Source organism: Cnephaeus nilssonii, assembly GCF_951640355.1.
Source record: "Cnephaeus nilssonii genome assembly, chromosome: 21".
In the NCBI taxonomy this organism is placed as follows: Eukaryota; Metazoa; Chordata; class Mammalia; order Chiroptera; family Vespertilionidae; genus Cnephaeus; species Cnephaeus nilssonii.
Genome location: NC_137092.1, coordinates 8,761,510 through 8,783,169, shown reverse-complemented (window position 1 = coordinate 8,783,169; position 21,660 = coordinate 8,761,510). Strand labels below are relative to the sequence as shown.

The window sequence follows — 21,660 nt, the reverse complement described above, 5'->3', positions numbered from 1 at the left end:
TAAGTGATAGTAGTTTGTATTATATACTGATGCTTGAAGAAAAGCAAGCTTAATTAAAGGATAAGTAGATAGAGACTTGTCCCATTGAAGGAAATTTCAGGGTGTTTTCCCTTAAGGGCTGCAGATGCTGGCCGGACTAGAATTTATTTTGTTATGCTTTAAATTCAGGTTTGATTTTTTTTTTTTTCTTACGATAGACATACTTATTCGGGGTAGAAGATCAAATAAACCAAAAGAAAAAAATCGCCATCATCCCATACCCAGACAGAACACTGGTATAAATTGCCTAGGCTGTTTCATTGTCTATCATGATGTATAAATTAAATGTTTGGGTTTTTTTTACAAAAACAAGATTATATTGTGTATACAGCTTTGCAATATAAAATTTTTCAACCCTTTCCATATTAATAAACTTTTGCCTACATCCTATTATGGTTGCATTATACTTTAATCAATCTTCTATTATAGACATGTCAGTTCTTCCTATCTTTTGGCTGTTATAATGGTTGGGCTACAATTTTTTAATATCTATATACTAGAGGCCTGATGCACAAAATGTGTGCAAGGGGCTCAGCCCTCGCAGTCACAGCGGCTTGCCTCGGCCCTTGCAGCCCAGGCTTCATCAGGAAGGTAGTCTGGAAGGCTGTCCAGTCTAATTAGCATATTATGCTTTTATTATTATAGATTTTAATTTATTTCAAAGAGGAAGGGAAAGGGAAAGAGAGAGAAACACCAGTGATGAGAGAGAATCATTGATCAGCTGCCTCCTGCATGTCCCCCCCCGACACCCCACTGGAGATCGAGCTTGCAACCTGGGTATGTGCCCTGACCAGGAATCTAACCGTGACCTCCTGGTTCATAGGTCAATGCTCAACCACTGAGCCATGCCAGCCAGGCTACAATTAAAATTCTTGAAATACATCTTTGAGTACCTGTATAATAATTTCCTTAAGATAAAGTCATGAAAATGAAGTTGTATCAACAGATATGCATATTTTAAAGGTTTTTGATAAATGTATTGCCAAATTTCCTTCCAGAAAAGCTAAAATTTTAAACTTCTACCAACCACATATGAGTGTCTATTTCCCCATATACTAAACATTGAGTATTATCAAGAAACTGCTTCTTCTTCTTTTTTTTTTTTTAGAATCAAATACACTTCAAATTTTATGGGAAAACAAACTGAACTATTTTTTAAAAACAAAATAATAGACTATATGCAGTCTTAGGAACTCTTCATAGGATAATAAATCATTTTTCTAACCTATATCAGCTGGAATTCCCAAGAAAACAACAGTCTCCTTAGATATTTGCATTTTTATCTTTACAAATAAATGTTTTCATATTTACAGGTAAACACCCAGAAAGAGATATTGCTGGATCATATGGTAGTCTTAATCTTAATTTTCTGAGGAACCTCTATAATGTTGGAAAAACAAGTTTTGAGTAGATAACTAGGGTACTTGCCACAGATGGAATGGGAAAATTTAAGGGTAACATATAAAGATAAGGCACAATGAGAGAGGAGCAGGTTTGGAGAGGAAAACGTTTGGTTTGGATATATCAATTTGTAGATACCATTGGGCAATCCAGGTGGAAATGTCACAAAAAGGAATTGGAAAGGAATGATACATTTATTTTGGTTTAGTAACACTTTATAATGTGTTACAATATTGCTGACTGAAATATGATGATCAAAAAGCTAAGCAGTAAAATATTCAGTGGTTGCCAACAAAAAGGCTTGCCCCAATTTCCAATAGAAAATAGTTAATAAAAAAAAAAGATCAGTCAGCCTATGCCCATAATTCTCTTCCAAATCTGAAGTTCCCACCTATTGCTACTGTCTTGAACATAAGATATTAATAATTCATAATTTCTGCTGAGTCTTTCTTTACCTAACAGTAACTATCATCTATTTAGCCATAACTAAGACTCTGTGTTATTGTGGGAAATACATGATATTTCACTCCAGAGACCATTGGCTTTGCCATTTATGAGCAGAATGACTTTGGGCAAGACACTTCACTACTCAGAGCTCTGGTTTTCTTATTTGGGAAGCAGGACTAAGGTACTATTTCCCTTATAAGATCATACTTAGGATCAAAATAATGTTTGCAAATTTATCTATATATATAAAAGCCTAATATGCAAAGTGTCCCCTGAGGGAGTTCTACCCACTGGGAGTTCGATCACTTGCTATGATGTGTGCTGACCACCAGGGGGCTACACAGAATGAAGGGAGACCCTGGCTGGTAGTCAGCAGCTGGCAGCCGCTAGGGACCCTGCCTGTGCATGAATTTTGTGCACTGGGCCTCTAGCATTCTATTAAATGTTATACAAAAGAAAGGTATATTCCTTTCATAACAATATATACATTAGGGGTAATTGAGCACTGTAGATGGCAGTTGAGTTTCAATAAGATTTGAAGTAAATTACTAGCTAATTAATTAAATAAATTATACCAGGTGAATGTCTGCTAAGTCAGGGATATTTGAGAGAGAGAGAGAGAGAGGGAGAGGGAGAGGGAGAGGGAGAGGGAGAGGGAGAGGGAGAGGGAGAGGGAGAGGGAGAGGGAGAGGGAGAGGGAGAGGGAGAGGGAGAGGGAGAGGGAGAGGGAGAGGGAGAGAGAGTGTGTGTGTGTCTTGAGGGCTTGATGAATATACCAGTGTATTCACCAACCTCAGAAAGCTGTTTTCATCCCTGAAATTTTGAGGACCTCGAGTTTCCAGATGCCTGGAAGACTTCCCTGTATTTCACTAGGGTGGGAAATAATCTTCAGGGTCAACTCATACAAGAAAATGACACTTGAAGAGAATTGAATCCGCAGGAAGATTTGGAGAGTACTGGAATGCAATTCCTGGCCTACCACCGAGACCTCTTCTAAAATCCCACAGTAAAGATCGGAAGCTTCACGTGGTTTTCACTGTCGATTGCCTAAAGCTATAAATAGGTCTGAAGCTCATCTCGCTCCTTTTAGCGAGAAGGGTCAGATTACAGGAGCAAAGCAAAAAAATAAAATAAAAGTCAGGGCACTTTTTACTGTAGGGCAGTCCTCCCCACATTCTCCTCTCTCTTCCTTCCTACTGTGCTATCCTAGAATCAAGGATCCCAGCAACAATGCCTCTGTTGAAACTTACAGGTAGGTGTGCAGCAGTGTTTGGAGAGCACAATTCTTTTAATAGGCAACCATTCCTTTAACTATCACATCAGCTCTGGTGATCCTTTATTTAGGATTTATAGTAGCCTTAATAATACATTTCAGGAAGAGGCAAGACAAGGTTTTCAAGTTTGGGATTTTTTTTTTTTCTCCTTAGTTTTGGGAGGGAGGTAATTTTCTAAAACTATCATGTGGTAGCAACTTTGATGATCCCCATAGAAAACTGTGTAAGATATTTAATATCTACTCTGCTACTAGGCAAAGCCAGTGCTGCCACACCATGTCTCCAGCTACCGTATTAGCTGGGAATCAGGACCATCGTGGAAATATTAACCCAATCTCTGTATTCTGATGGTTCAATCCAGGTTTGTACACAGAGTAATTTTTAAAATAAGCTATGTCTTCGTCATTACTAAGGTAATACATGTTTCACATGAAATAAAAAGAGAGGATTATACCAAAAAAAAATAAAGGTAATAAACACTCATTTAGAGAAATTGGGAAGTTTGGGAAAGTAGTAACAAGAAAAAAGCAACAACCACAGTCCCATCATCCAAAGATATCACTTTTAACACATTAGTGTTTTTCTTCTCAATCTATTTTCTTTGTAAATGTAAAGATTAAACACACACACATACACACACAATTGTGATTATATTGCATGTCATTTTATATGGTGACTATTTTCTTTTTTGCTTAACATTGTAACTTAATCATTTGCCATAGTCCTCCAGATCCTTTCTAAACATCATTTTTAAAAATTGATTACACACACTCACACACACACACACACACACACACACACACACACACGATTTATTGTTCACTGGTTCCTTGTATGTGCCCTGACCGGGGATCAAACTTGAAACCCTGGTATATAGGGACGACGCTTCAACCAACTGAGCTACCCGGCAGGGCCTAAATATAATTTTAAATAGCTGTATAATTCTAAGCTGTATAATCTCTTAGGTTCTTTACACTTTTTTGTAAGGATAAATATGCTCTGAGAATGCTATTTGCACTAAATCTTTTTCATGTTTAAGAATGATTTTAGTAGGATAGACTCTCAGAAATGGTTGGTAGGTGTTACTCAATTGTTTACCAAATGAGCTGTTTCAGTTTACCTGCTACCAGCATCACATAAGAGTTTCCATTCCTTTTGAACAGGTTTTCTTCAAAGTAACATTTTTATAAAGAGTACCTCTTTATGATTATAAACAAAAATTTAAAGAGACATTAGAAAATAAAATGTAGAGTTGTATAACGACTGTATTTCCAGGTTTTTTTTGATGGCAGCAAATTGTAGGTCAATGGAAGAGTGAGCTGTAGCAACACATTCCACCACACCCCTTTTTGTACCAATCTACATATTCCTATTCCAAAGCTCTAATGAATAGCCACTATGATTTCTGAAAGTTGTTCATATATATATATTGTCTTGTTTTACTTTACTTCATACAGCTGAAGAAAAACGTGAGTATATGGGACTATTTTCCCCAGCATTTGCCAAAGTATCAATTTTTAAAAGATACTATCCCAGAAACGTGGGTGTTTTTCAGCAGTGTTTATTAAATGACACCACTGAGGCCCAGCAAAGCTAAATAATGACCAGAGATAACCCATAGCATAGCAAGTGAGCTCACGGGTTTTCCGGACCCCCCCCCCCCCAAAAAAAAATTTCCTTTTTTAAAAAAAGTGAATCTCAGGGGACATTCATTTGAAAATTTGAAATAAAATAATTTTCTCCTTTAGACACAGATTAGCCAAGGGGATCTATTGAGTCTTGCTTTAGTAAACTCTCAACTCCAAAGCAAAAAATAACATGGTGGATTTCTGTGGCCTGGTAAAATAAAAGCCCGTTTTAGATAAAACTTTACATGTATGTTCCCCTCCAGCTCAAATGAGACTTGTCCTTTAGCTTACTGTTGGTAGGTCTGCCTCTGAGTTCCTCTATGAGATGAGATGTGGGCGACGAAAGGCCTACAAGCTGTCCTTCCTACACATTGATAAAGCACTGCTGAGAAATAAGCACGCTTTTCTGGGTCTGCTGGGTGAAGAGCAAGCATGGTATTCCTTTTCTTGAGTCTTGCACTTCCGATGTTAATAATAATAATCCCCAACTTCTGGCTAGGACTGTGTCGTTTTTAAACTATTCCTTTTTTTAAATCTTTTTTTCAATTACAGTTTACATTCAATATTACTCTGTTCTTGTTTACTCTTTATGACAATTCTCTGAAGTTGACATTATTATTATTAATGCTTGCCTTTTATGATGATGAACACTGAGACTCCTACTGATGGTGTGGTTTGCCCCGGGCCAACCATGGTCACAGACACTTTTTCTCACTCCTGAGGCCACTGTTCTTTCCGCTTCGCCCTCTACTACTTGTTTCTGTTCTCTTGTCTATTCTCTCTCTGAACATAGATGTCCTGACCTCAAGGCAGTTCAACTCAGACGCTCCATCCTCTCCCACACATCATGCTCAGAAAAGAGCTCAGCGATGAGCTGTACAAATCCGTGGGCATCATCTGCCCTTCAGGCCATGAATCCAGGTTGTCACCAAATCTTATCTGCTCCCCTTCTGAAATACCAGGCTCACCCTTTCGTTTCCATAACCACCACTCCCTGAAGTATTTTTGAAAGGCAGAGCTCTTGAATTGCGAGTCAAATTTCAGCTGTGGTTACATGAAATCAAAACAACTGGTTGATTCAGGGGAAGGAAATATCAACCATATAATTTTTGTAAACTACTTTTTTTTTTAGTTGATTCAATTTTATTGATTTTATGAAATAACTTATTCATATTTCACTTAGATACTAAAGTTTTGCTGTTGGTTTTTAAAAATGTTATCTTTATGGTTGAAAGGTATTACAGATGCCTCCTTCTTCTCCCCCATTGACCTCTATTGTCTGTGTCCGGGGGTTATGCATAAACTACTTCTTGAGAGTAGAATTTTCTGCTTTTCAACTGTCTATAGTGGCTTAGGAAGAGACAACCTTAGTAAAAACAATAATATTTTAAAATATGAAACAGATAGATGTGTGCAGTCCCAGATAATGAATGCTTATCTGGAAGAGCCAGATCTCCAGCACCTAGGATTTGGCTCCTGGGCCTCTATTTCATCCTGTCCTTGCTGAGGCCTCCGGCAGCACTGCCACAGACCCAGCATCCTCATCCTCATCTTCTTCTTCATCATCATAACCAACTGGCCTGCTACCATTGGCCCTTCATGATGCATGGAGCTTCTTCTAACGTCTGCTTGCCATTCACCCCTGAGGTGCATGTGCCTGTTTGTGATGCTCAGGGAGAAACGATACACCTTCTAGGGATCAGTTGGCAGTGGGGTGGGGGGGAGGGGCATTCTCAAACCATCAAGTGTACCTATTTAATGTTTTATTTGTCCCTTCATGGGTTGTGGTGCTTGCCAAAGAACTACTCAGAGCACTTTAAGATGCTTTTCCGTTTGAGAAAGTGCTTGAGTTTAATGGAACAAATTGATGTGTGAAGTTCAGCCAACAGAGTGGTCTTCTCTGTTGTTACTCAGCTGCGACAGGCCAGGCTTTGAACAGTGGCTGACTGTCAGTGTTGGTGAAGTTATGAATCAATTACTGTCATTTCTAATGTGTGCTTCAGCCTGTACTAAGTCATGTCATTCATCATTCCCTTAATAGCCCAAAGCTCACCCAGAACGCCAAATATCTGTCTGACCAAGGCTACAAATTATACCATTCAGCTATTGTGGTGTTTTATTTCCCTTAAAGCATTTCCATGTACATTATCGCACCTTGTGTCACGACAGCCTGGTGAGCGAGGTTTGGTAGGCATTAGTATTCGCACGGTACAGAGAAGGAAACGGAAACAGAGGAAGGTGAAGGAGTTGGTACGTGCAGAACAGAGACTTGAACACGTTACGTACACTTACTTAAGATAGAATTGAAAGTGGGGCATTTTGGAGACCTGTATAGACGTTGATGGGGCAGGAGTGGGGGGATCTTTCTCTTTGCATGCACTTTGCTTTGTCATCCTGTGAAGAATGTTTCTGTCTCCTACTGTCGCTCCAAATAGCTGGTTGCTATTTTCATTATTTGCTACCTACGCTTTGCTGGAAAAAAAAAAAAAAACAAGAGACATTGAGAAGTATTAGAGGTAATGGCTCTTTAGGTGGAAACAACTGGGTATCTGGAAAATACGGTGGAATGCTGATCGCCCATCACCACCCCTTATATCCTGAGAGTCTCGGGGTTGTTCATTGCCGAGCTAAAGGTCACCCTTCCACCCATTTTAAGAATGGAAAAATTAAAGCATGTTATAGTGGCTTTCCAAGGCTCACTCAGAAATGGGACTCCCAACACTAGGTAGTAAATTTTAGTGGTCGCCTTCCCCCCTATACCAGCATATTCCTAAGTTGTCAGGATTTGGGGGGAAAACAAGCGAGGTTGTGATATATGAGAAAAACACAATATCTATCCTATGAGGAAGAAAGACCCTAAGTCTTTTTTTTTTTTTTCAGAAGTACTTAGATCTTGGTTCTCTTTAGGAAGAAAAACTCCAAGGACCAACAACCCTATGTACATCTTTAAAACCACCACCCTCAAAAAAAAAAAAAAAAAAAAGCACTCCACCAACCTAATTGAAGGACTCTGCTGCATGGTTAACTATGGTATCAAACTGAGCCCTGCCAGTTAGGGCGATCTTACGTGAAATGCTAGTCCTACAAGAGCCCAAACCCATCTTTAGGCCCTCCTGAAATGTGTTGTAAGAATCTGACCTGTGTTTCTGATCATGGACTTCCAAGCTACCCACACTAAGCCACTCAAGAGAGAGCAGCATCAACTCCCACCACATTTCGGGGACACTGGTCAGAGAGCAGGGGAGCCTGCACCCAGGGCAGTCCTTAGCACTGTGCCTCACACATAGCAGAAACCCTCGATGACTTCTGTGAAAGTGCGTGAATACTAACACGCAGACATCTCTTTCAGAAATGGATGATGCAATGCGTAGCTTTGCTGAAAAAGTGTTTGCCTCTGAAGTCAAAGATGAGGGAGGCCGTCAAGAGCTTTCCCCCTTTGATGTGGATGATATCTGTCCAATTTCCCATCTCGAGATGCAAGCACACATATTCCACATGGAGTCTCTGGCCACCTCCACAGCAGGCAAGAGGTGAGTGGTGTAAGGGGGGTGCTTAGTACATTGGGACACAAATTAGAGGAAATGTCAGGACAGGTGGTTCAGTGTGTCGGAATGATGGTCCAACTCAAAGGAAGAATTCTGCCAGAAAATTAAAATTTCTCCTCCAGCCCCCTTTATATACGCCAGGGCAGGGTAACAGTAACTAAAACGGAAGAAAACAGTGACCCTCCTACCCTCAGTCACAACTCCCGTTAGTTGAAGACGCCATAGCCACCTGAGCAAGAAGACATGAGCTACTATGCATTTGTTCCAAACCAAAGTGGGCTGATGGCCGCTGTGCACACACTCAACTTACGCCTGATGGGTTCAGGAACTGGAACTCGGGAGCCTCATCTTGAGACTCCGACCTTAGCCAGCCTTAGTGTTCTGCTACCTGATATGATTCCTGCCCTCCAGCCAGTCGGACCTCCTCCAGGCCCAGGAGCACAGCCTTCCATTTCTGCCCCCCTGCCTACCCATCCTATGCATACAATGCAGAATTACTGCCTCCCAACAACCTTCATATGTGTTTATTTTCCCTTACTAGAGCTACTCTACTACTCAGTATCTACCATGATTTAGTCCTCAGACCTATATCAACCACTTACCGGAACCTCCTCCTCATAGCACTTCCCCAACCTTTCACTCCCTTCTTCACGGGGGAAAGATCATTCTGCTGTCTTCCTCTTGGCTTTATGACTATAAGAAGAGAACAACAATCCACTCTTCTTTGCCATCCCCCATAGGACCCAACATCAGGATTGGATCAATAAGTACTTGTTGATTTGAAGAAGTAATATTGATTATGCAACATGTAAGTTCCAAGTATTGTGCTAGGCATTTTAGGTACATGAAATCTTACAGAAATTATATCAGGTTGACATTATTACAGTTTTTTGCAGATGGGGAGACAGAAGCTCACAGATTTAAAGAATATGCACAGGTAGTACCTGATACAGCCTGTGTTTATTGCAGTCCCCAGATTACCTGTTTCTAGGGGTGGGCACCTGGGAACAACCTCATGCTGAAAGCCTTCTAGTATGTTCCCTCAAGTCCACAGTCATGTGATATCTCCTTCCATATGGTCGGATCCTGTTTCTGACACCCAACCCACATTTTAGTTTTCACTTTTTGTTCTCAAAATGAAATTGTATAGTGAAACATCAATTTATCACAATGAAACTTCCAGTGAAGACAAAGATAAATCCTTTTTTTTCTTCTTTTTAAACTCAGAAAAAAGCGTTTCTTCGGACGGAAGACTATTAATCTGTCTATTCCACAAAGTGAAATATCATCCACCAAAATGTCCCAAATTGACGAATACATCTCTTCATCTCCAACCTACCAGGAGGTGCCCGATTTCCAGAGAGTGCAGATCACCGGCGATTACGCCTCTGGGGTGAGTTGCTCCTGGTCCCTAACTGCTGGGAAGACACTCAGCTTGATTGTTTCAGCTTCTTACTTTCCTCCCCTTCCTTTTGAGAAAGATGTTAGCTCACCTGCCCTGTGTTATACATGACTGCATTTCAAAAACAATATGCCAGGACTTATATTTCTGTCTTGCTTTCATATTTTTGTTAAGCTTTTCCCCCGTAACTTCTCCTTTATCTCATTTCTGCACATGGGGAATATGCAGTACAATGCAATGTGTGTGTGACACAATATGGTGGGCAGATTTGAGCAAAAGAACCAAAGGAACCAGCTGGTGGACTGTTCTCACCGAGGGCATCACAAAGCAGGAAAGGGAGCCTCCAGGAGGCACAGGGGGCTCCTGGGAAAAGATGGAGCCAGGGCAGATGTAGAATAGAGAGAAGGGCTACAGGCAGCATGAATCAATCCAAGAAAAAGAAAGGAAAAGCGAGAGGAGTGGAGAGACTAGAAAGAAGCAGGAAGATGAGAGACAGGTGAGAAAATTCTAATGGGGCTGTTACCCTTTGACCAACTGTCCTCTCTGGTTTCACTGCAGACGCTTACATAATAGAGGGTTGCTTGGAACAGACTCTAGGATGCCACAGGGACAGTTAAGTTCGTATCACAAACAACTTGACCTGCCTGTTCTACCCAGAACAGTTGGTCAGTTAATAAATCTCTGCCACATGGACATGCAGAATCAGCATCCTATTGATGAAACTGCTGTTTAGGCATCAGTCTATGCTCCAAATATAGTTTTCATGACCAGTCCTCAGCCCCTTTCTCTGCAAATGACCCACTTAGGGATAGTCCTGAGGTTCGGAAAGGTCACAGAGCAGTTCAATGACCACTATTGTTGTTTATTCATTTTCTGTACCCAGATCAGTCTTCACCCTGTTAACTGAACGGAGAGGTAAAGGGAAACCAGGGCTAAGTTCTCAAGGTCACTGGTCCCTGGTAACAACTGATTCAGTTCCATCAGTCCTTACTGAGCACCTACTCGGTGGTAGGTATGGCATGCTAAGTGCTGAGGACATGAAGGTGAATAAGATCTCCATCTTATCCTTGAGGAGCTGATAAACTGGTGACCCATTAGGTGGTAAGACAAGCACGCCAGTGAAAGCAGACTCTCAGACCTGGCACCGACACCAGACTCTCTTGGCCAAGGTCAGCAGGTCTTTAAAAAGAGTTCAACTGATTAGAATCAATATCTGGGAACCACTGGGAACAAGCTTACTGTACATAGACTGGTCTAGGAAATTTCCAGCAATTCCAAGACAATTTTACTCCAGAATCTCTCCACTTTTAGCCACAGATAAAGTTCTCTTTAAAATCATCCAAAAGAATGAGCTCTCACAGGATAATGTTCTGATCCATTTAAAGCTACAGAAGGCATGTTAGGATTTGAGGGATGCATGACACTCTACTCATCCCAAAATATTGCCCTCACTGACCAGCAAGTGGTTGGAATTCTCCAATGAGAGTCACACTGTCTTTCAGTTGAGATATTTTCTCCATATGCCCAAATTTAAAATTTTTATGTTACCAGGAAGGGAAGGAAGGAAGGAAGGGAGGGAAGAAGGAAGGAAGAAAGGAAGGGTGAGAAGGAGGATTTTTCATGTTAGAATGGGTTCTTTTCATCACATTTTCTAGATAATCACTGCTATCTAACAAATAACAAAAACAAACACAGGACAGTAAGGAAAGACTCATCCGACAGATAAGTTTTGGTAGAAATGGAAGAGTGAGGAAAAACTTCAGGACCTGCCCCTGGAGGGAGACCCAGGGCCCAAGTCAGTTAGGAGGCAACCACGTGGGCAGGTGGGGCTCAGCAGTACTCAGGTCAGTTGGGAGGTGCCAACGACAAGCTTTCCCACGTCTCGGATTTTCACAGGAACGATTCTGATGCCCTGAAATGTTTTTGGCAGGTTACAGTTGAAGATTTTGAAATAGTCTGTAAGGGTCTGTATCGGGCACTTTGTATTCGGGAGAAATACATGCAGAAGTCCTTTCAGAGGTTCCCTAAAACCCCCTCCAAGTACTTGCGGAACATTGATGGGGAGCCTTGGGTAGCAAATGAGAACTTCTATCCAGGTAAGTAATTCTCTTCTTCAATGGATGGAATATATCTTTAGGTTCAACTACTAACTATTAAATATGCCCTAGATTAAAAATAAGCCAGTCTAAAAATATCAAAGTCATGCCCTGGCTGGTGTGGCTCAGTGATGGGAGCGTCAGCCCACACACCAAAGGGTCCTCGGTTCGATCCCCGGTCAAGGGCACGTACCTGGGTTGCAGGTTCCAGCCCAGCCCCTGTCGGGCCCCTTGCTTTCAAGGCTGCGACAGTGTGGACTTTGTTCTTGGCTTTCCTAGGTTGAAACTGGAGCAGTGGAAAGAAGGGGTCATTCATCCATATAAGCCCTTCTTAACTCCTTGAGCAGAAATCGTATGTGCTCTAAAATGTGGGAAATGTAATTACAATAAGAATTGTCATTCTTACAACAAAAATTTATTTTATATTTCCATGTACATTAAAACTACTCAAGATGGAGCACAAAGGATTCTTAGGGCAGTGAGACTATTCTGTGATACTGTAAGGTTGGATACATGTCATTATACATTTGTTAAAACCCACAGAATGTACAGCACCAAGAGTGAACCCTGATGTAAATTATAGACTTTGGGTGATAACAAGGTAGTGGTGTAGGCTCATTGATTGTAACGAATGTACCTCTGTGGTGGGGGATTGATAGTGAGGCTCTGTGTGTGTGTGAGGTGGGGAAGTTAGGAGTACATGGGAATGCTGCACCGGTTGCTCAATTTTGCTGTGAACCTAAAACTGCTCTGATAATTAAGCCTATTTAAAAATATCGTCTCTATATTAAGGCTGATAGAGGAGGTTGGTTTAAATAAGGAAAAGGTCCAAACTCTACTTTCTGTCATTTTATTTTTATTTCTATGCAATTATCTCATAAGCTAATAAAACGCTCTAAACAGGAAGCCTTTGATAATCAACTTTAGTAAATAATTAAAATTATTTGTAAATAACATATCATTTATGTAAACAGTACTTCTAAAGAACTTGAAAATTATTCTTACACCAGATAAACTATGATAGTTACTTTATACTACTAATTTAGTCACCTTTGAGCAACAATGTAAAAAATAAACTTTATCAGCTCTGGATAACGACAATCTACAATGTACAGGATTCCAAACGAATGAGATTTTACAGTATTTCATATTTTGGTTATTTTTATGTGGTCATTCATCCCGTGTGCTGATACATCCCTCTGTGTTTCATTGAAAAAGTCTTCACCCCTCCTGTGAAGAAGGGAGAAGACCCTTTCCGAACAGACAACCTCCCGGAAAACCTGGGTTATCACCTCACAATGAAGGACGGCGTGGTCTACGTCTACCCCAGTGAAGAGGCAGCCAGCAAGGATGAGCCCAAGCCCCTTCCTTACCCCAACCTGGACTCCTTCGTAGACGATATGAATTTTTTACTTGCTTTGATTGCCCAAGGACCTGTGTAAGCGTTTAGTGAGATCTAACCTACTACTCCAACTATCGGTAGTAAACATAAGTATTTACTAAGTGCTTATATGTTTAAAAGCTGTTAAACCCTCCATGTACATGATTTCTTATACTCCTCACAATTGTTCTATGAGGTACTTATTTATAATTTCACTTCTACAGGCTGAGATTTCGATGAGTTAAGTCATTTGCCCAGTCACACAGCTGACTGAGAAAGGATTCGAGCCAACTCCAAAGCCAGGGTCTTCACCTTGAGCCACACGGTCTCCCCTGCCTTGCAATGCCTTCCTAAGTCCTCCCTCATTATTATGTCCAATTCTGATGAAAAGATTAAGCCCTTGGGGCCCAGAGTAAACTGAAATGTTTGTTCTAATAATTGTTTCCTGTAGTTGTTGAGGGTCCTGATGGTTTTGAAATTGTGACTTCCTTAAATGTCTGGAATTTTTTAGAATCATGGGATTTAATTTTTCACAGAAAGACCTACACCCACCGGCGCCTGAAGTTCCTCTCCTCCAAGTTCCAGGTCCATGAGATGCTCAACGAGATGGATGAGTTAAAGGAGCTGAAGAACAACCCCCACCGGGATTTCTACAACTGCAGGAAGGTAAGCATTTCGCTGCTCGGTGGTCATCCCTAGGCAAAAACATTAACCCAATTAGTATTTCTTGAGCAGGACAAGAAAGACACTGTCTTTCTGATTAATGTAAGATTTCTGTAGAGTAAGTGGAATTTACTAAAAGCAGACAGATTATGTCCAAAATGTTAAAAGCCATTTGCATGGGTTCCACATAGAAAGGTTTACCACATTCTTGTCATAAAAAGTTATAATCCTAAATCACAGAAATAACAAAAGCAAATAAAACCTCAAAACCCACTATTCAGGATCTAAAAGATCTTCATTCTAGTCCTTTTTCTTTTACTTCCTGATTGAAGACATTGGGGAAGGAATTAAATATTTTTGAGTTTCATATTCCTCATTGAGAAGTATATCTGCTCAGTCTAGCTCACAAAAGGATTATGGACACTCAATGAACTAATGATTGTGAAAAGTCATCAACTGGAAACACCTCCAAGATGTGTTCTGACCATTTAAGTGGGTGCAAGGAAGTGGGAATAGGAAATACATGGGCAGAGATTCGGGACCAAATTCTGGCTCAGCCAACGGTATAACCTATCAATACTTCAGCTTATAAAACTGTAATTATCCAAATAGCTCATACATGCTGTCGTTGTGCCATGGCTTCATATTTTCAATCCTTTCTCTCTTTGGGGCTGAAAACTATGGTATCTACTTCACTTCCGGATGTGTCTCAGGGGTAGAGAATGGTCCCCAAGAATTTTGTGTGGATCAGATGTAAATTGGAAGTAAATTGGATGTAAAGTTATACAACAGAAGCAGGCATTGTTATTGCATCCAGCCTAAACTTTCACTTCCTTGCAAGGACACAGAAAGGAGCCATGGGTGTTTTGTTTGGTTGGGTTTTTAGTTAGTTTGGTTGGTTGTTTGTTTGGTTGGTTGTGTTTTTTTTTTTGCTGGGCCTTTTCCACCAGCTGTCAAGTCACAGCCTTGTTGTTAATTCCTTCCTCCCACCACAGTGGGATTTGCAGGCACCACAGCCTCTAACAGAGCAGCATAACTAAAGCTGACTGTTGGTTTTCTTTCTCTGAATGCACACACAGGTGGACACCCATATCCATGCAGCTGCTTGCATGAACCAGAAACACCTTCTGCGCTTTATCAAGAAATCTTACCACACTGACGCTGACAGAGTGGTCTATAGCACCAAGGAGAAAAAGCTGACCCTAAAGGAGCTTTTTGCTAAATTAAAAATGCATCCCTACGACCTGACTGTTGATTCTCTGGATGTTCATGCTGTAGGTTGAAAAGATAATGTCAGTTCCACTCCAACGATCAAGAACCCCACACGCCTTTCTCCTACAGACTCTCCCTCTCAGAGCCATGCTGGCTTACCATACTGACCGAAAGCACCACAGACAAGTTTAAGGTTCATTCGTTCATCAGCTATCCCAGGTTCCATTCTTGGAGCCCAGCCCCTGCCCTTGCCGCCAGGCCCCTGTTCCTCATGGCCATTCCCCAGCTCTCTGTGTGCAGGCAACTCTGGTAACGATACACGTGTGCTCCTGTTTCCTGATTCAGGGACGCCAGACTTTCCAGCGTTTTGATAAATTCAATGACAAATACAATCCTGTAGGAGCCAGTGAGCTGCGGGACCTCTACCTTAAGACAGACAATTACATTGATGGGGAATATTTTGCCACTATCATCAAGGTGAGGAGGAACCACCAGATCTCTGGTACCTGGCCTAGCTCTTGAGGAGGGGGAGAAAGAGAGGGAGGAAAGAAAGGAGAGAGGAGAGAGGAAGGAAAGAAGGAAGTAGGGAAAGAAGGAAGGAAGGAAGGAAGGAAGGAAGGAAGGAAGGAAGGAAGGAAGGAAGGAAGGGAGGGAGGGAGGGAGGGAGGGAGGGCAGGAGGAAGGGAAAAAGCGGGCTATCCTTGGAATCAAGCACTACATAAATGAATGTAAAAATTACTACTGAAATGTCCACTGTGATGATTTTTAAAGACCTCTATTCCTAGGATTAGATTTTGGATTAAGGGCCTGGCTCTCTCTGGCTTTGAGAGTTGTAAATTCAGGAAGAGTTGGGATTGGAACCGCCCTCGTTATCATGCCTGAGCATGAGGGAGCAGGAATGACATGTGGAGTTGGGAGACGTGTGTTTTGGGAGGTAGGGGCCTATGAGAAGCTGGATTTCTTTTGCAGGAGCCTGGGATATCTCATCATGCCTAGTCTGACTTTTTCACTCTCTAGACTCCATAATGTCCTATCTGTCTTTTCCTCCCCATGGGATTCCCCTCAACTCTGTTCCCTTAGATCTTAACCTTGACAGTTTCCCCATTGACTTCTCATGTTTCCTCCATTCTTCTTCGTACCCATCTCTTGTTCCTGAACCCCATGGCTTAGACCCCTGATTTACTTGTGGGAATTCCTGGCTTTGGACCCCTCTCTTGGCTTTGCAGGAGGTAGGTGCAGACCTAGTGGAGGCCAAGTACCAGCACGCCGAGCCCCGCCTGTCAATCTACGGCCGAAGTCCTGAGGAGTGGAACAAACTCTCCATCTGGTTCGTCCGCAACCGCATCCACTGCCCCAACATGACATGGATGATCCAGGTCCCCAGGATCTAGTATGTACTTGCCCATTGGAATCCCTACAGCCTCACCTCCTCTACACAAACAAGAAATGTGCAGCGTATCAAGACAGGAATACGCTCTCAGTACTGGGTCCTGCGTCCTGGGTGCCTGACTTTGTTTACTCTGGGTTCAGCATGCCTGGCCACAGACAGAAGTTAGGAAGATCATATCAGTTCACTTTCTAACCAGAAGGCTTTTTGTTTTTGTTGTTTTTTAAACACAGGACTTCATATAGATCGCAAAGTAACTTATTGAGAATGATTAAAACTTAGCTAAGAACTATATGCATTTTACTACACACTTTCTTTCTCCTGCTCTTCCTCTCTGTGTCCAGTTCATTCTTTCCCATTCTCATCTCTACTGGGATGTAGCTTCCTTGTATCAGAACCACGTCTACTGTCTGCTGATCGTCTCATCAGCAAGTGCTCAAGTTCTCCATTATCAATGAGTCTTTATCAATGGTGTTACCACCTGTTAATTACTCATTGCCCCCAGAGATGTTCAGTGTCATTGAGTATTTATCTAACTTAAGTGTTTATATATTTTCTGACCACCAACTTCATGTCCTGTGTGCCCTGGAGCAATACAAGAATTTTATCCTATCTCTTTAGCCAAAAAAAAAAAGTAACTTTTTGACTGGAATTAGTACTTTCCATCTAGTATCATTACGCCAGAGAGGCAGTAGGTGTGGTGGTTAGGAGCATGGACCCAGACTGGCTGTGCTTGAATCCTGACCCTACCACTTACTAAGCTGTGTGCCTTGGTTTTATCATCTTTAAAATGGGGTAATACCAGTACTTAACTTTTTATTGAGTTGTTATGAGGATTAAATTAGCTAATATTTCTGGCCAGTTACTAGAGTGGCTGGCATATGCTGAGTGCTATAATAAGAATTTGTTAGACTGCCCCTGGCTGCAACACATCAGGATTGTTCTTGATAACTGTTCCATGTGCACCATCTTGTACGCCACACACATAAATAATTGAACCTTTTATGTTATAGTCCCTATACTCCTCATTCTCTACCTAGATTTAGCTGTGAAGGTTCACTTTTCTTACCACCTGAGGATTTGTAGAAGAGATGGGGCCATCAGGCAAGAAATTGATGCTTTCTATGCCCAACCACAACTGAATCCCTCTTTATGGGTAACCAAGAAGAGTGGACCAGAGTGGACCTAGGATGCACATACTAGGTCTTTTCCTGAACAGGGCATTTGGTCCTCTGGTTCCCTCGAATTGGGGCTATCAGTCCTAAAAATCTTCCTGTCCTCCTAAATTCTCTTCATTTTTGCCTCTTAGTGATGTGTTTCGATCTAAGAATTTCCTTCCGCACTTTGGGAAGATGCTGGAGAATATTTTCATGCCGATATTTGAGGCCACCATCAACCCCCAGGCTCACCCAGAGCTCAGTGTCTTCCTTAAGCATGTAAGCGTGACCTGTCGGCCTTCATCTTGCTGCACACAAACAAGCCCACCTACCTGGCCGTGACTAATCCTGGGTGCTTATCTCTGATGTCTGGTCCTTGCCTTTGGGAGCTGAAAGTTTGTCTGAGGGCTGGGACCCTGAAGTCAGACTGAACCCATTGCACGGTTTGCTTTTCCTGACAGATTACTGGCTTTGACAGTGTGGATGATGAGTCCAAACACAGTGGCCACATGTTTTCCTCCAAGAGCCCCAAGCCCCAGGAGTGGACAATGGGAAGTAATCCATCTTACACTTACTATGCCTACTACATGTATGCGAACATCATGGTGCTCAACAGCCTGAGAAAGTAAGTAGATGAGAACTGGAGCTAGGAGAATCGATTTCGTACACTTCTCTCCTCCCTCGTGCATGGGCACCCTTGCCGGTCAAGGGCCTGAACTGCACCAGTGGGATGCTTCCAGCTGGCTCAAATCAGAAATTTCTTTCCCTTGACTTTTTCTCCAGTTTCTTTACTTATATTTATTTAGGGTCAGGAATGGATATTTTGGAGCCTCCAGTAACATTCACAGTTAGTTTTCTTTGGATGTTTACAGTAACTTACAGTAGTAACTATGCAATCTATATATATAAAAGCCTAAATGACCATTACGACTGAAGGACCGGGTGACCGGTCGCTATGATGCATACTGACCGCCAGGGGGGCAGACGCTCAACGCAGGAGCTGCCCCCTGGTGGTCAGTGCGCTCCCACAGTGGGAGCGCTGTTCAGCCAGAAGCCGGCTCACAGCTGGTGATCGCAGCTGCTGGCACCACGAGCCTCTCCCACCTCCACAGCAGCGCTACTGAGTGGCAGGCTCAGCGGGGCGGGAATGAGCGTGAGCGGTGCCCGGCCCCTGCTCAGGCTCCTCCCCGGAAGCCTGCTGTTTCACGCACTGCTACATCCCCCAAGGGATCCCGGATTGCAAGAGGGCTCAGGCCAGGCTGAGGGACCCCACCAGTGCACGAATCCGTGCACCCGGCCTCTAGTTTATTATAAAACTCCATACACTTTCCCCCTCTTGATAGATCTAAGTAAGAATAAATAGAGGAATATTATTCTGGGGCTTTTTGGAAACAGTTTCCCCTTGAAGGGTGAGTAGGAGAAATGATGATATGGGGATGCTGGTGAGTTTCCTGTGGAAACTGAAGATGTTTCTGTTCAGGTAATCAAATCCTGACTTTCCTCTGTACCCTCATGTCCTCTGCTGCCCGTTTTTCAAAAGTCTGTGTTTAGGAAGACTTACAATTGTGATTTGGAATTGCTGGTTTTGCCAAGTCCTTTGAATACCCTTCCAGAAAGTTCATTTTTCTATCAAATTTTCTCATAAATTGCTCTATGCCCAGAATTGTTGCCAGGTCCTAGTCAGTCACCTGTGACTCCTATAGCCGTTCCATTTCCCTAGGGAACGAGGCATGAACACGTTTCTGTTCCGACCTCACTGTGGGGAAGCTGGAGCGCTCACCCATCTCCTGACAGCATTCATGACAGCAGACAACATTTCTCACGGCCTGAATTTAAAAAAGGTGAGGAGGAGGCTCTCTGAATAATAGTACGCTTTTTAAACAACCAAAATTGTAAGACTCATAGACACAGAGAACAGATTGGTGATTGCCAGAGGGGAGATGGGTTGGCTGAATGGGTGAAAAGGTGAAGGGATTAGGACTATTCTGTGACTACCTATTTGTAAAGTACAATATAGGGAATACAGTCAATAATATTGTAATAACTATGGATGGTGCCAGGTAGGTTCAGGAAATACTGGGCAGAATACTTTGTAAGGTATATGAAGGTCAAATCACAATGTCCAATTATACCTGAAGCTAATGCAAAATAATATTGAATGTAGTCAACTGTTACTGAAAAATAAAATTGAAAAGAATAATAACTTCTTATTGGAGCTAGTCACAAGTCATTATCAAGACTGACATCAAGTTAAAGTAGAACAAAAACGGTTTTGAGGTTATGGAGTGCCGTTCATTTTACAGAGGCCCAGAGAGGTGAGGGAACGTGCTCAAGTTTACCCAGCCATGGATGGCCGAGATGGGTTAACAGATCGCCTGGCTTCCATTTTAGAACTCTGACAAAGGATAATTCAGAGGCAGCTTGGCTCACCTTAAGCTACTGTTTGCCAGATTCCTTGTTATAGCACGTCTTAAAATGTCTCTCGTGAGAGTCAGAACTTCCTTGTAGAGAAAAAAAAAAAAAAGAAAGAAAGGTTTCTAGGTGAGGTCTTTTGCCAGAGACAGCCATCCAGCTCAATGCTTCTGAGAACGGATGACCCCAAATCACTTTATTCTCCATAGTATTCATATTTAAAAACTATTCCTCTTCTTCACTAGGGGATTTAAAGAACAGCTGATAATTAATTGAAAGCTAAAACTTGAGGTAGACCATGGGGTTTTAACATTTCTCATTTGCATCCCTTTGTCAACATCCTTAAATAATTTTATTTTCCTTTTCCTTTTCAGACTCCTGTATTACAGTATCTGTTTTTCTTAGCTCAGATTCCCATCGCTATGTCGCCGTTAAGTAACAACAGCTTATTTCTAGAATATGCCAAAAATCCCTTCTTAGATTTCCTCCAGAAAGGGCTAATGATCTCACTGTCTACAGATGACCCAATGCAATTCCACTTCACCAAGGTACTCCTATGGAATCTTGAGCAATACAAGCATCTTTTGTTGGGCTGTTGTTTCCCACCCAGAATTTTAAAGTTAAGTGGATTTATTTCACCATTCTTCTTGTGCAAGGTGCCGTTCTTTTAATGCATTCTTTTCCTTTCTTCCCTGCTTTCTTTTTGCCTCATTTAAATACATCACCGAAGGAGCCCCTAATGGAAGAGTACGCCATTGCCGCACAAGTCTTCAAGCTGAGTACCTGTGACATGTGTGAGGTGGCAAGGAACAGTGTTCTGCAATGTGGAATTTCTCACGAGGTAGACCTGTCTTTCCCTGGCTGCCCTTCTGGTTTCAGATCTGGCCACCTGAATTTTGAAAACTGAGTTGGAAATACACGTGGAAAAAAAATTATCCCCCAAATCACATGCGGTTGCTATGGACAGGGACTAGAAAGAATTCTTCTATTTCTCTGACCATGCCTTTTGGCCTTTTGGGCAAGGGAAACAAAATGCACTTGTGTCTCAGCTGACCGTGCACACTGAGGCACTGGGTGAGTGCTTTGAATGGTTTTCTTTTTTTCCTTTTGCCAATGGCTAACATAAGGAAGGAATCCTTGTGGAGGGTGTAATGATTGTCCATATCAGGGTACAAAGAGATAACAACCATTCTGCTTCCTTTCCTCTGACAGGAGAAAGCAAAGTTCCTGGGCAACAATTACCTAGAGGAAGGCCCTATGGGAAATGATATCCGGAGGACAAATGTCGCCCAGATCCGCATGGCCTATCGCTATGAAACCTGGTGTTATGAACTTAATTTAATTGCTGAAGGCCTTAAGTCAGGAGACTAAAATAAATAAACCAAATAATGTATGGGTGAGATTTTCATGTGAATAATAATAGTTGCCAGTTCTTGAATCCTTACTATAAGCCAAGGATTATATTAGATATTATTCCATTGACATCATTTCGTTTAACTCTTTTCACAACTTTATAAAGCAGGTGTTATTATCTCTATAGCGGGGAAGATGAATAAACTGAAGTTAGTGAAGTTAATAACATGCACAAGGATACACCTAAGTGAGCAGTAGCAGTG

The 21,660-nt window shown here is 41.9% G+C and overlaps 1 protein-coding gene across 1 annotated transcript; it reads left to right on the top strand.

The window, feature by feature from the left end:
* Positions 1–8,140: 8,140 nt before the first annotated feature.
* On the top strand, positions 8,141–21,415 carry AMPD1 (adenosine monophosphate deaminase 1; the record flags this gene model as incomplete). The annotated part of the gene is made up of 14 exons (XM_079761050.1): positions 8,141–8,319; positions 9,562–9,727; positions 11,667–11,832; positions 13,051–13,270; positions 13,750–13,879; positions 14,956–15,150; positions 15,434–15,565; positions 16,315–16,478; positions 17,785–17,911; positions 18,094–18,257; positions 19,353–19,473; positions 20,419–20,592; positions 20,775–20,885; positions 21,257–21,415. 14 exons carry the CDS (start codon positions 8,141–8,143, stop codon positions 21,413–21,415), a joined length of 2,208 nt encoding a protein of 735 aa, XP_079617176.1.
* Between the last annotated feature and the right edge of the window lie 245 nt (positions 21,416–21,660).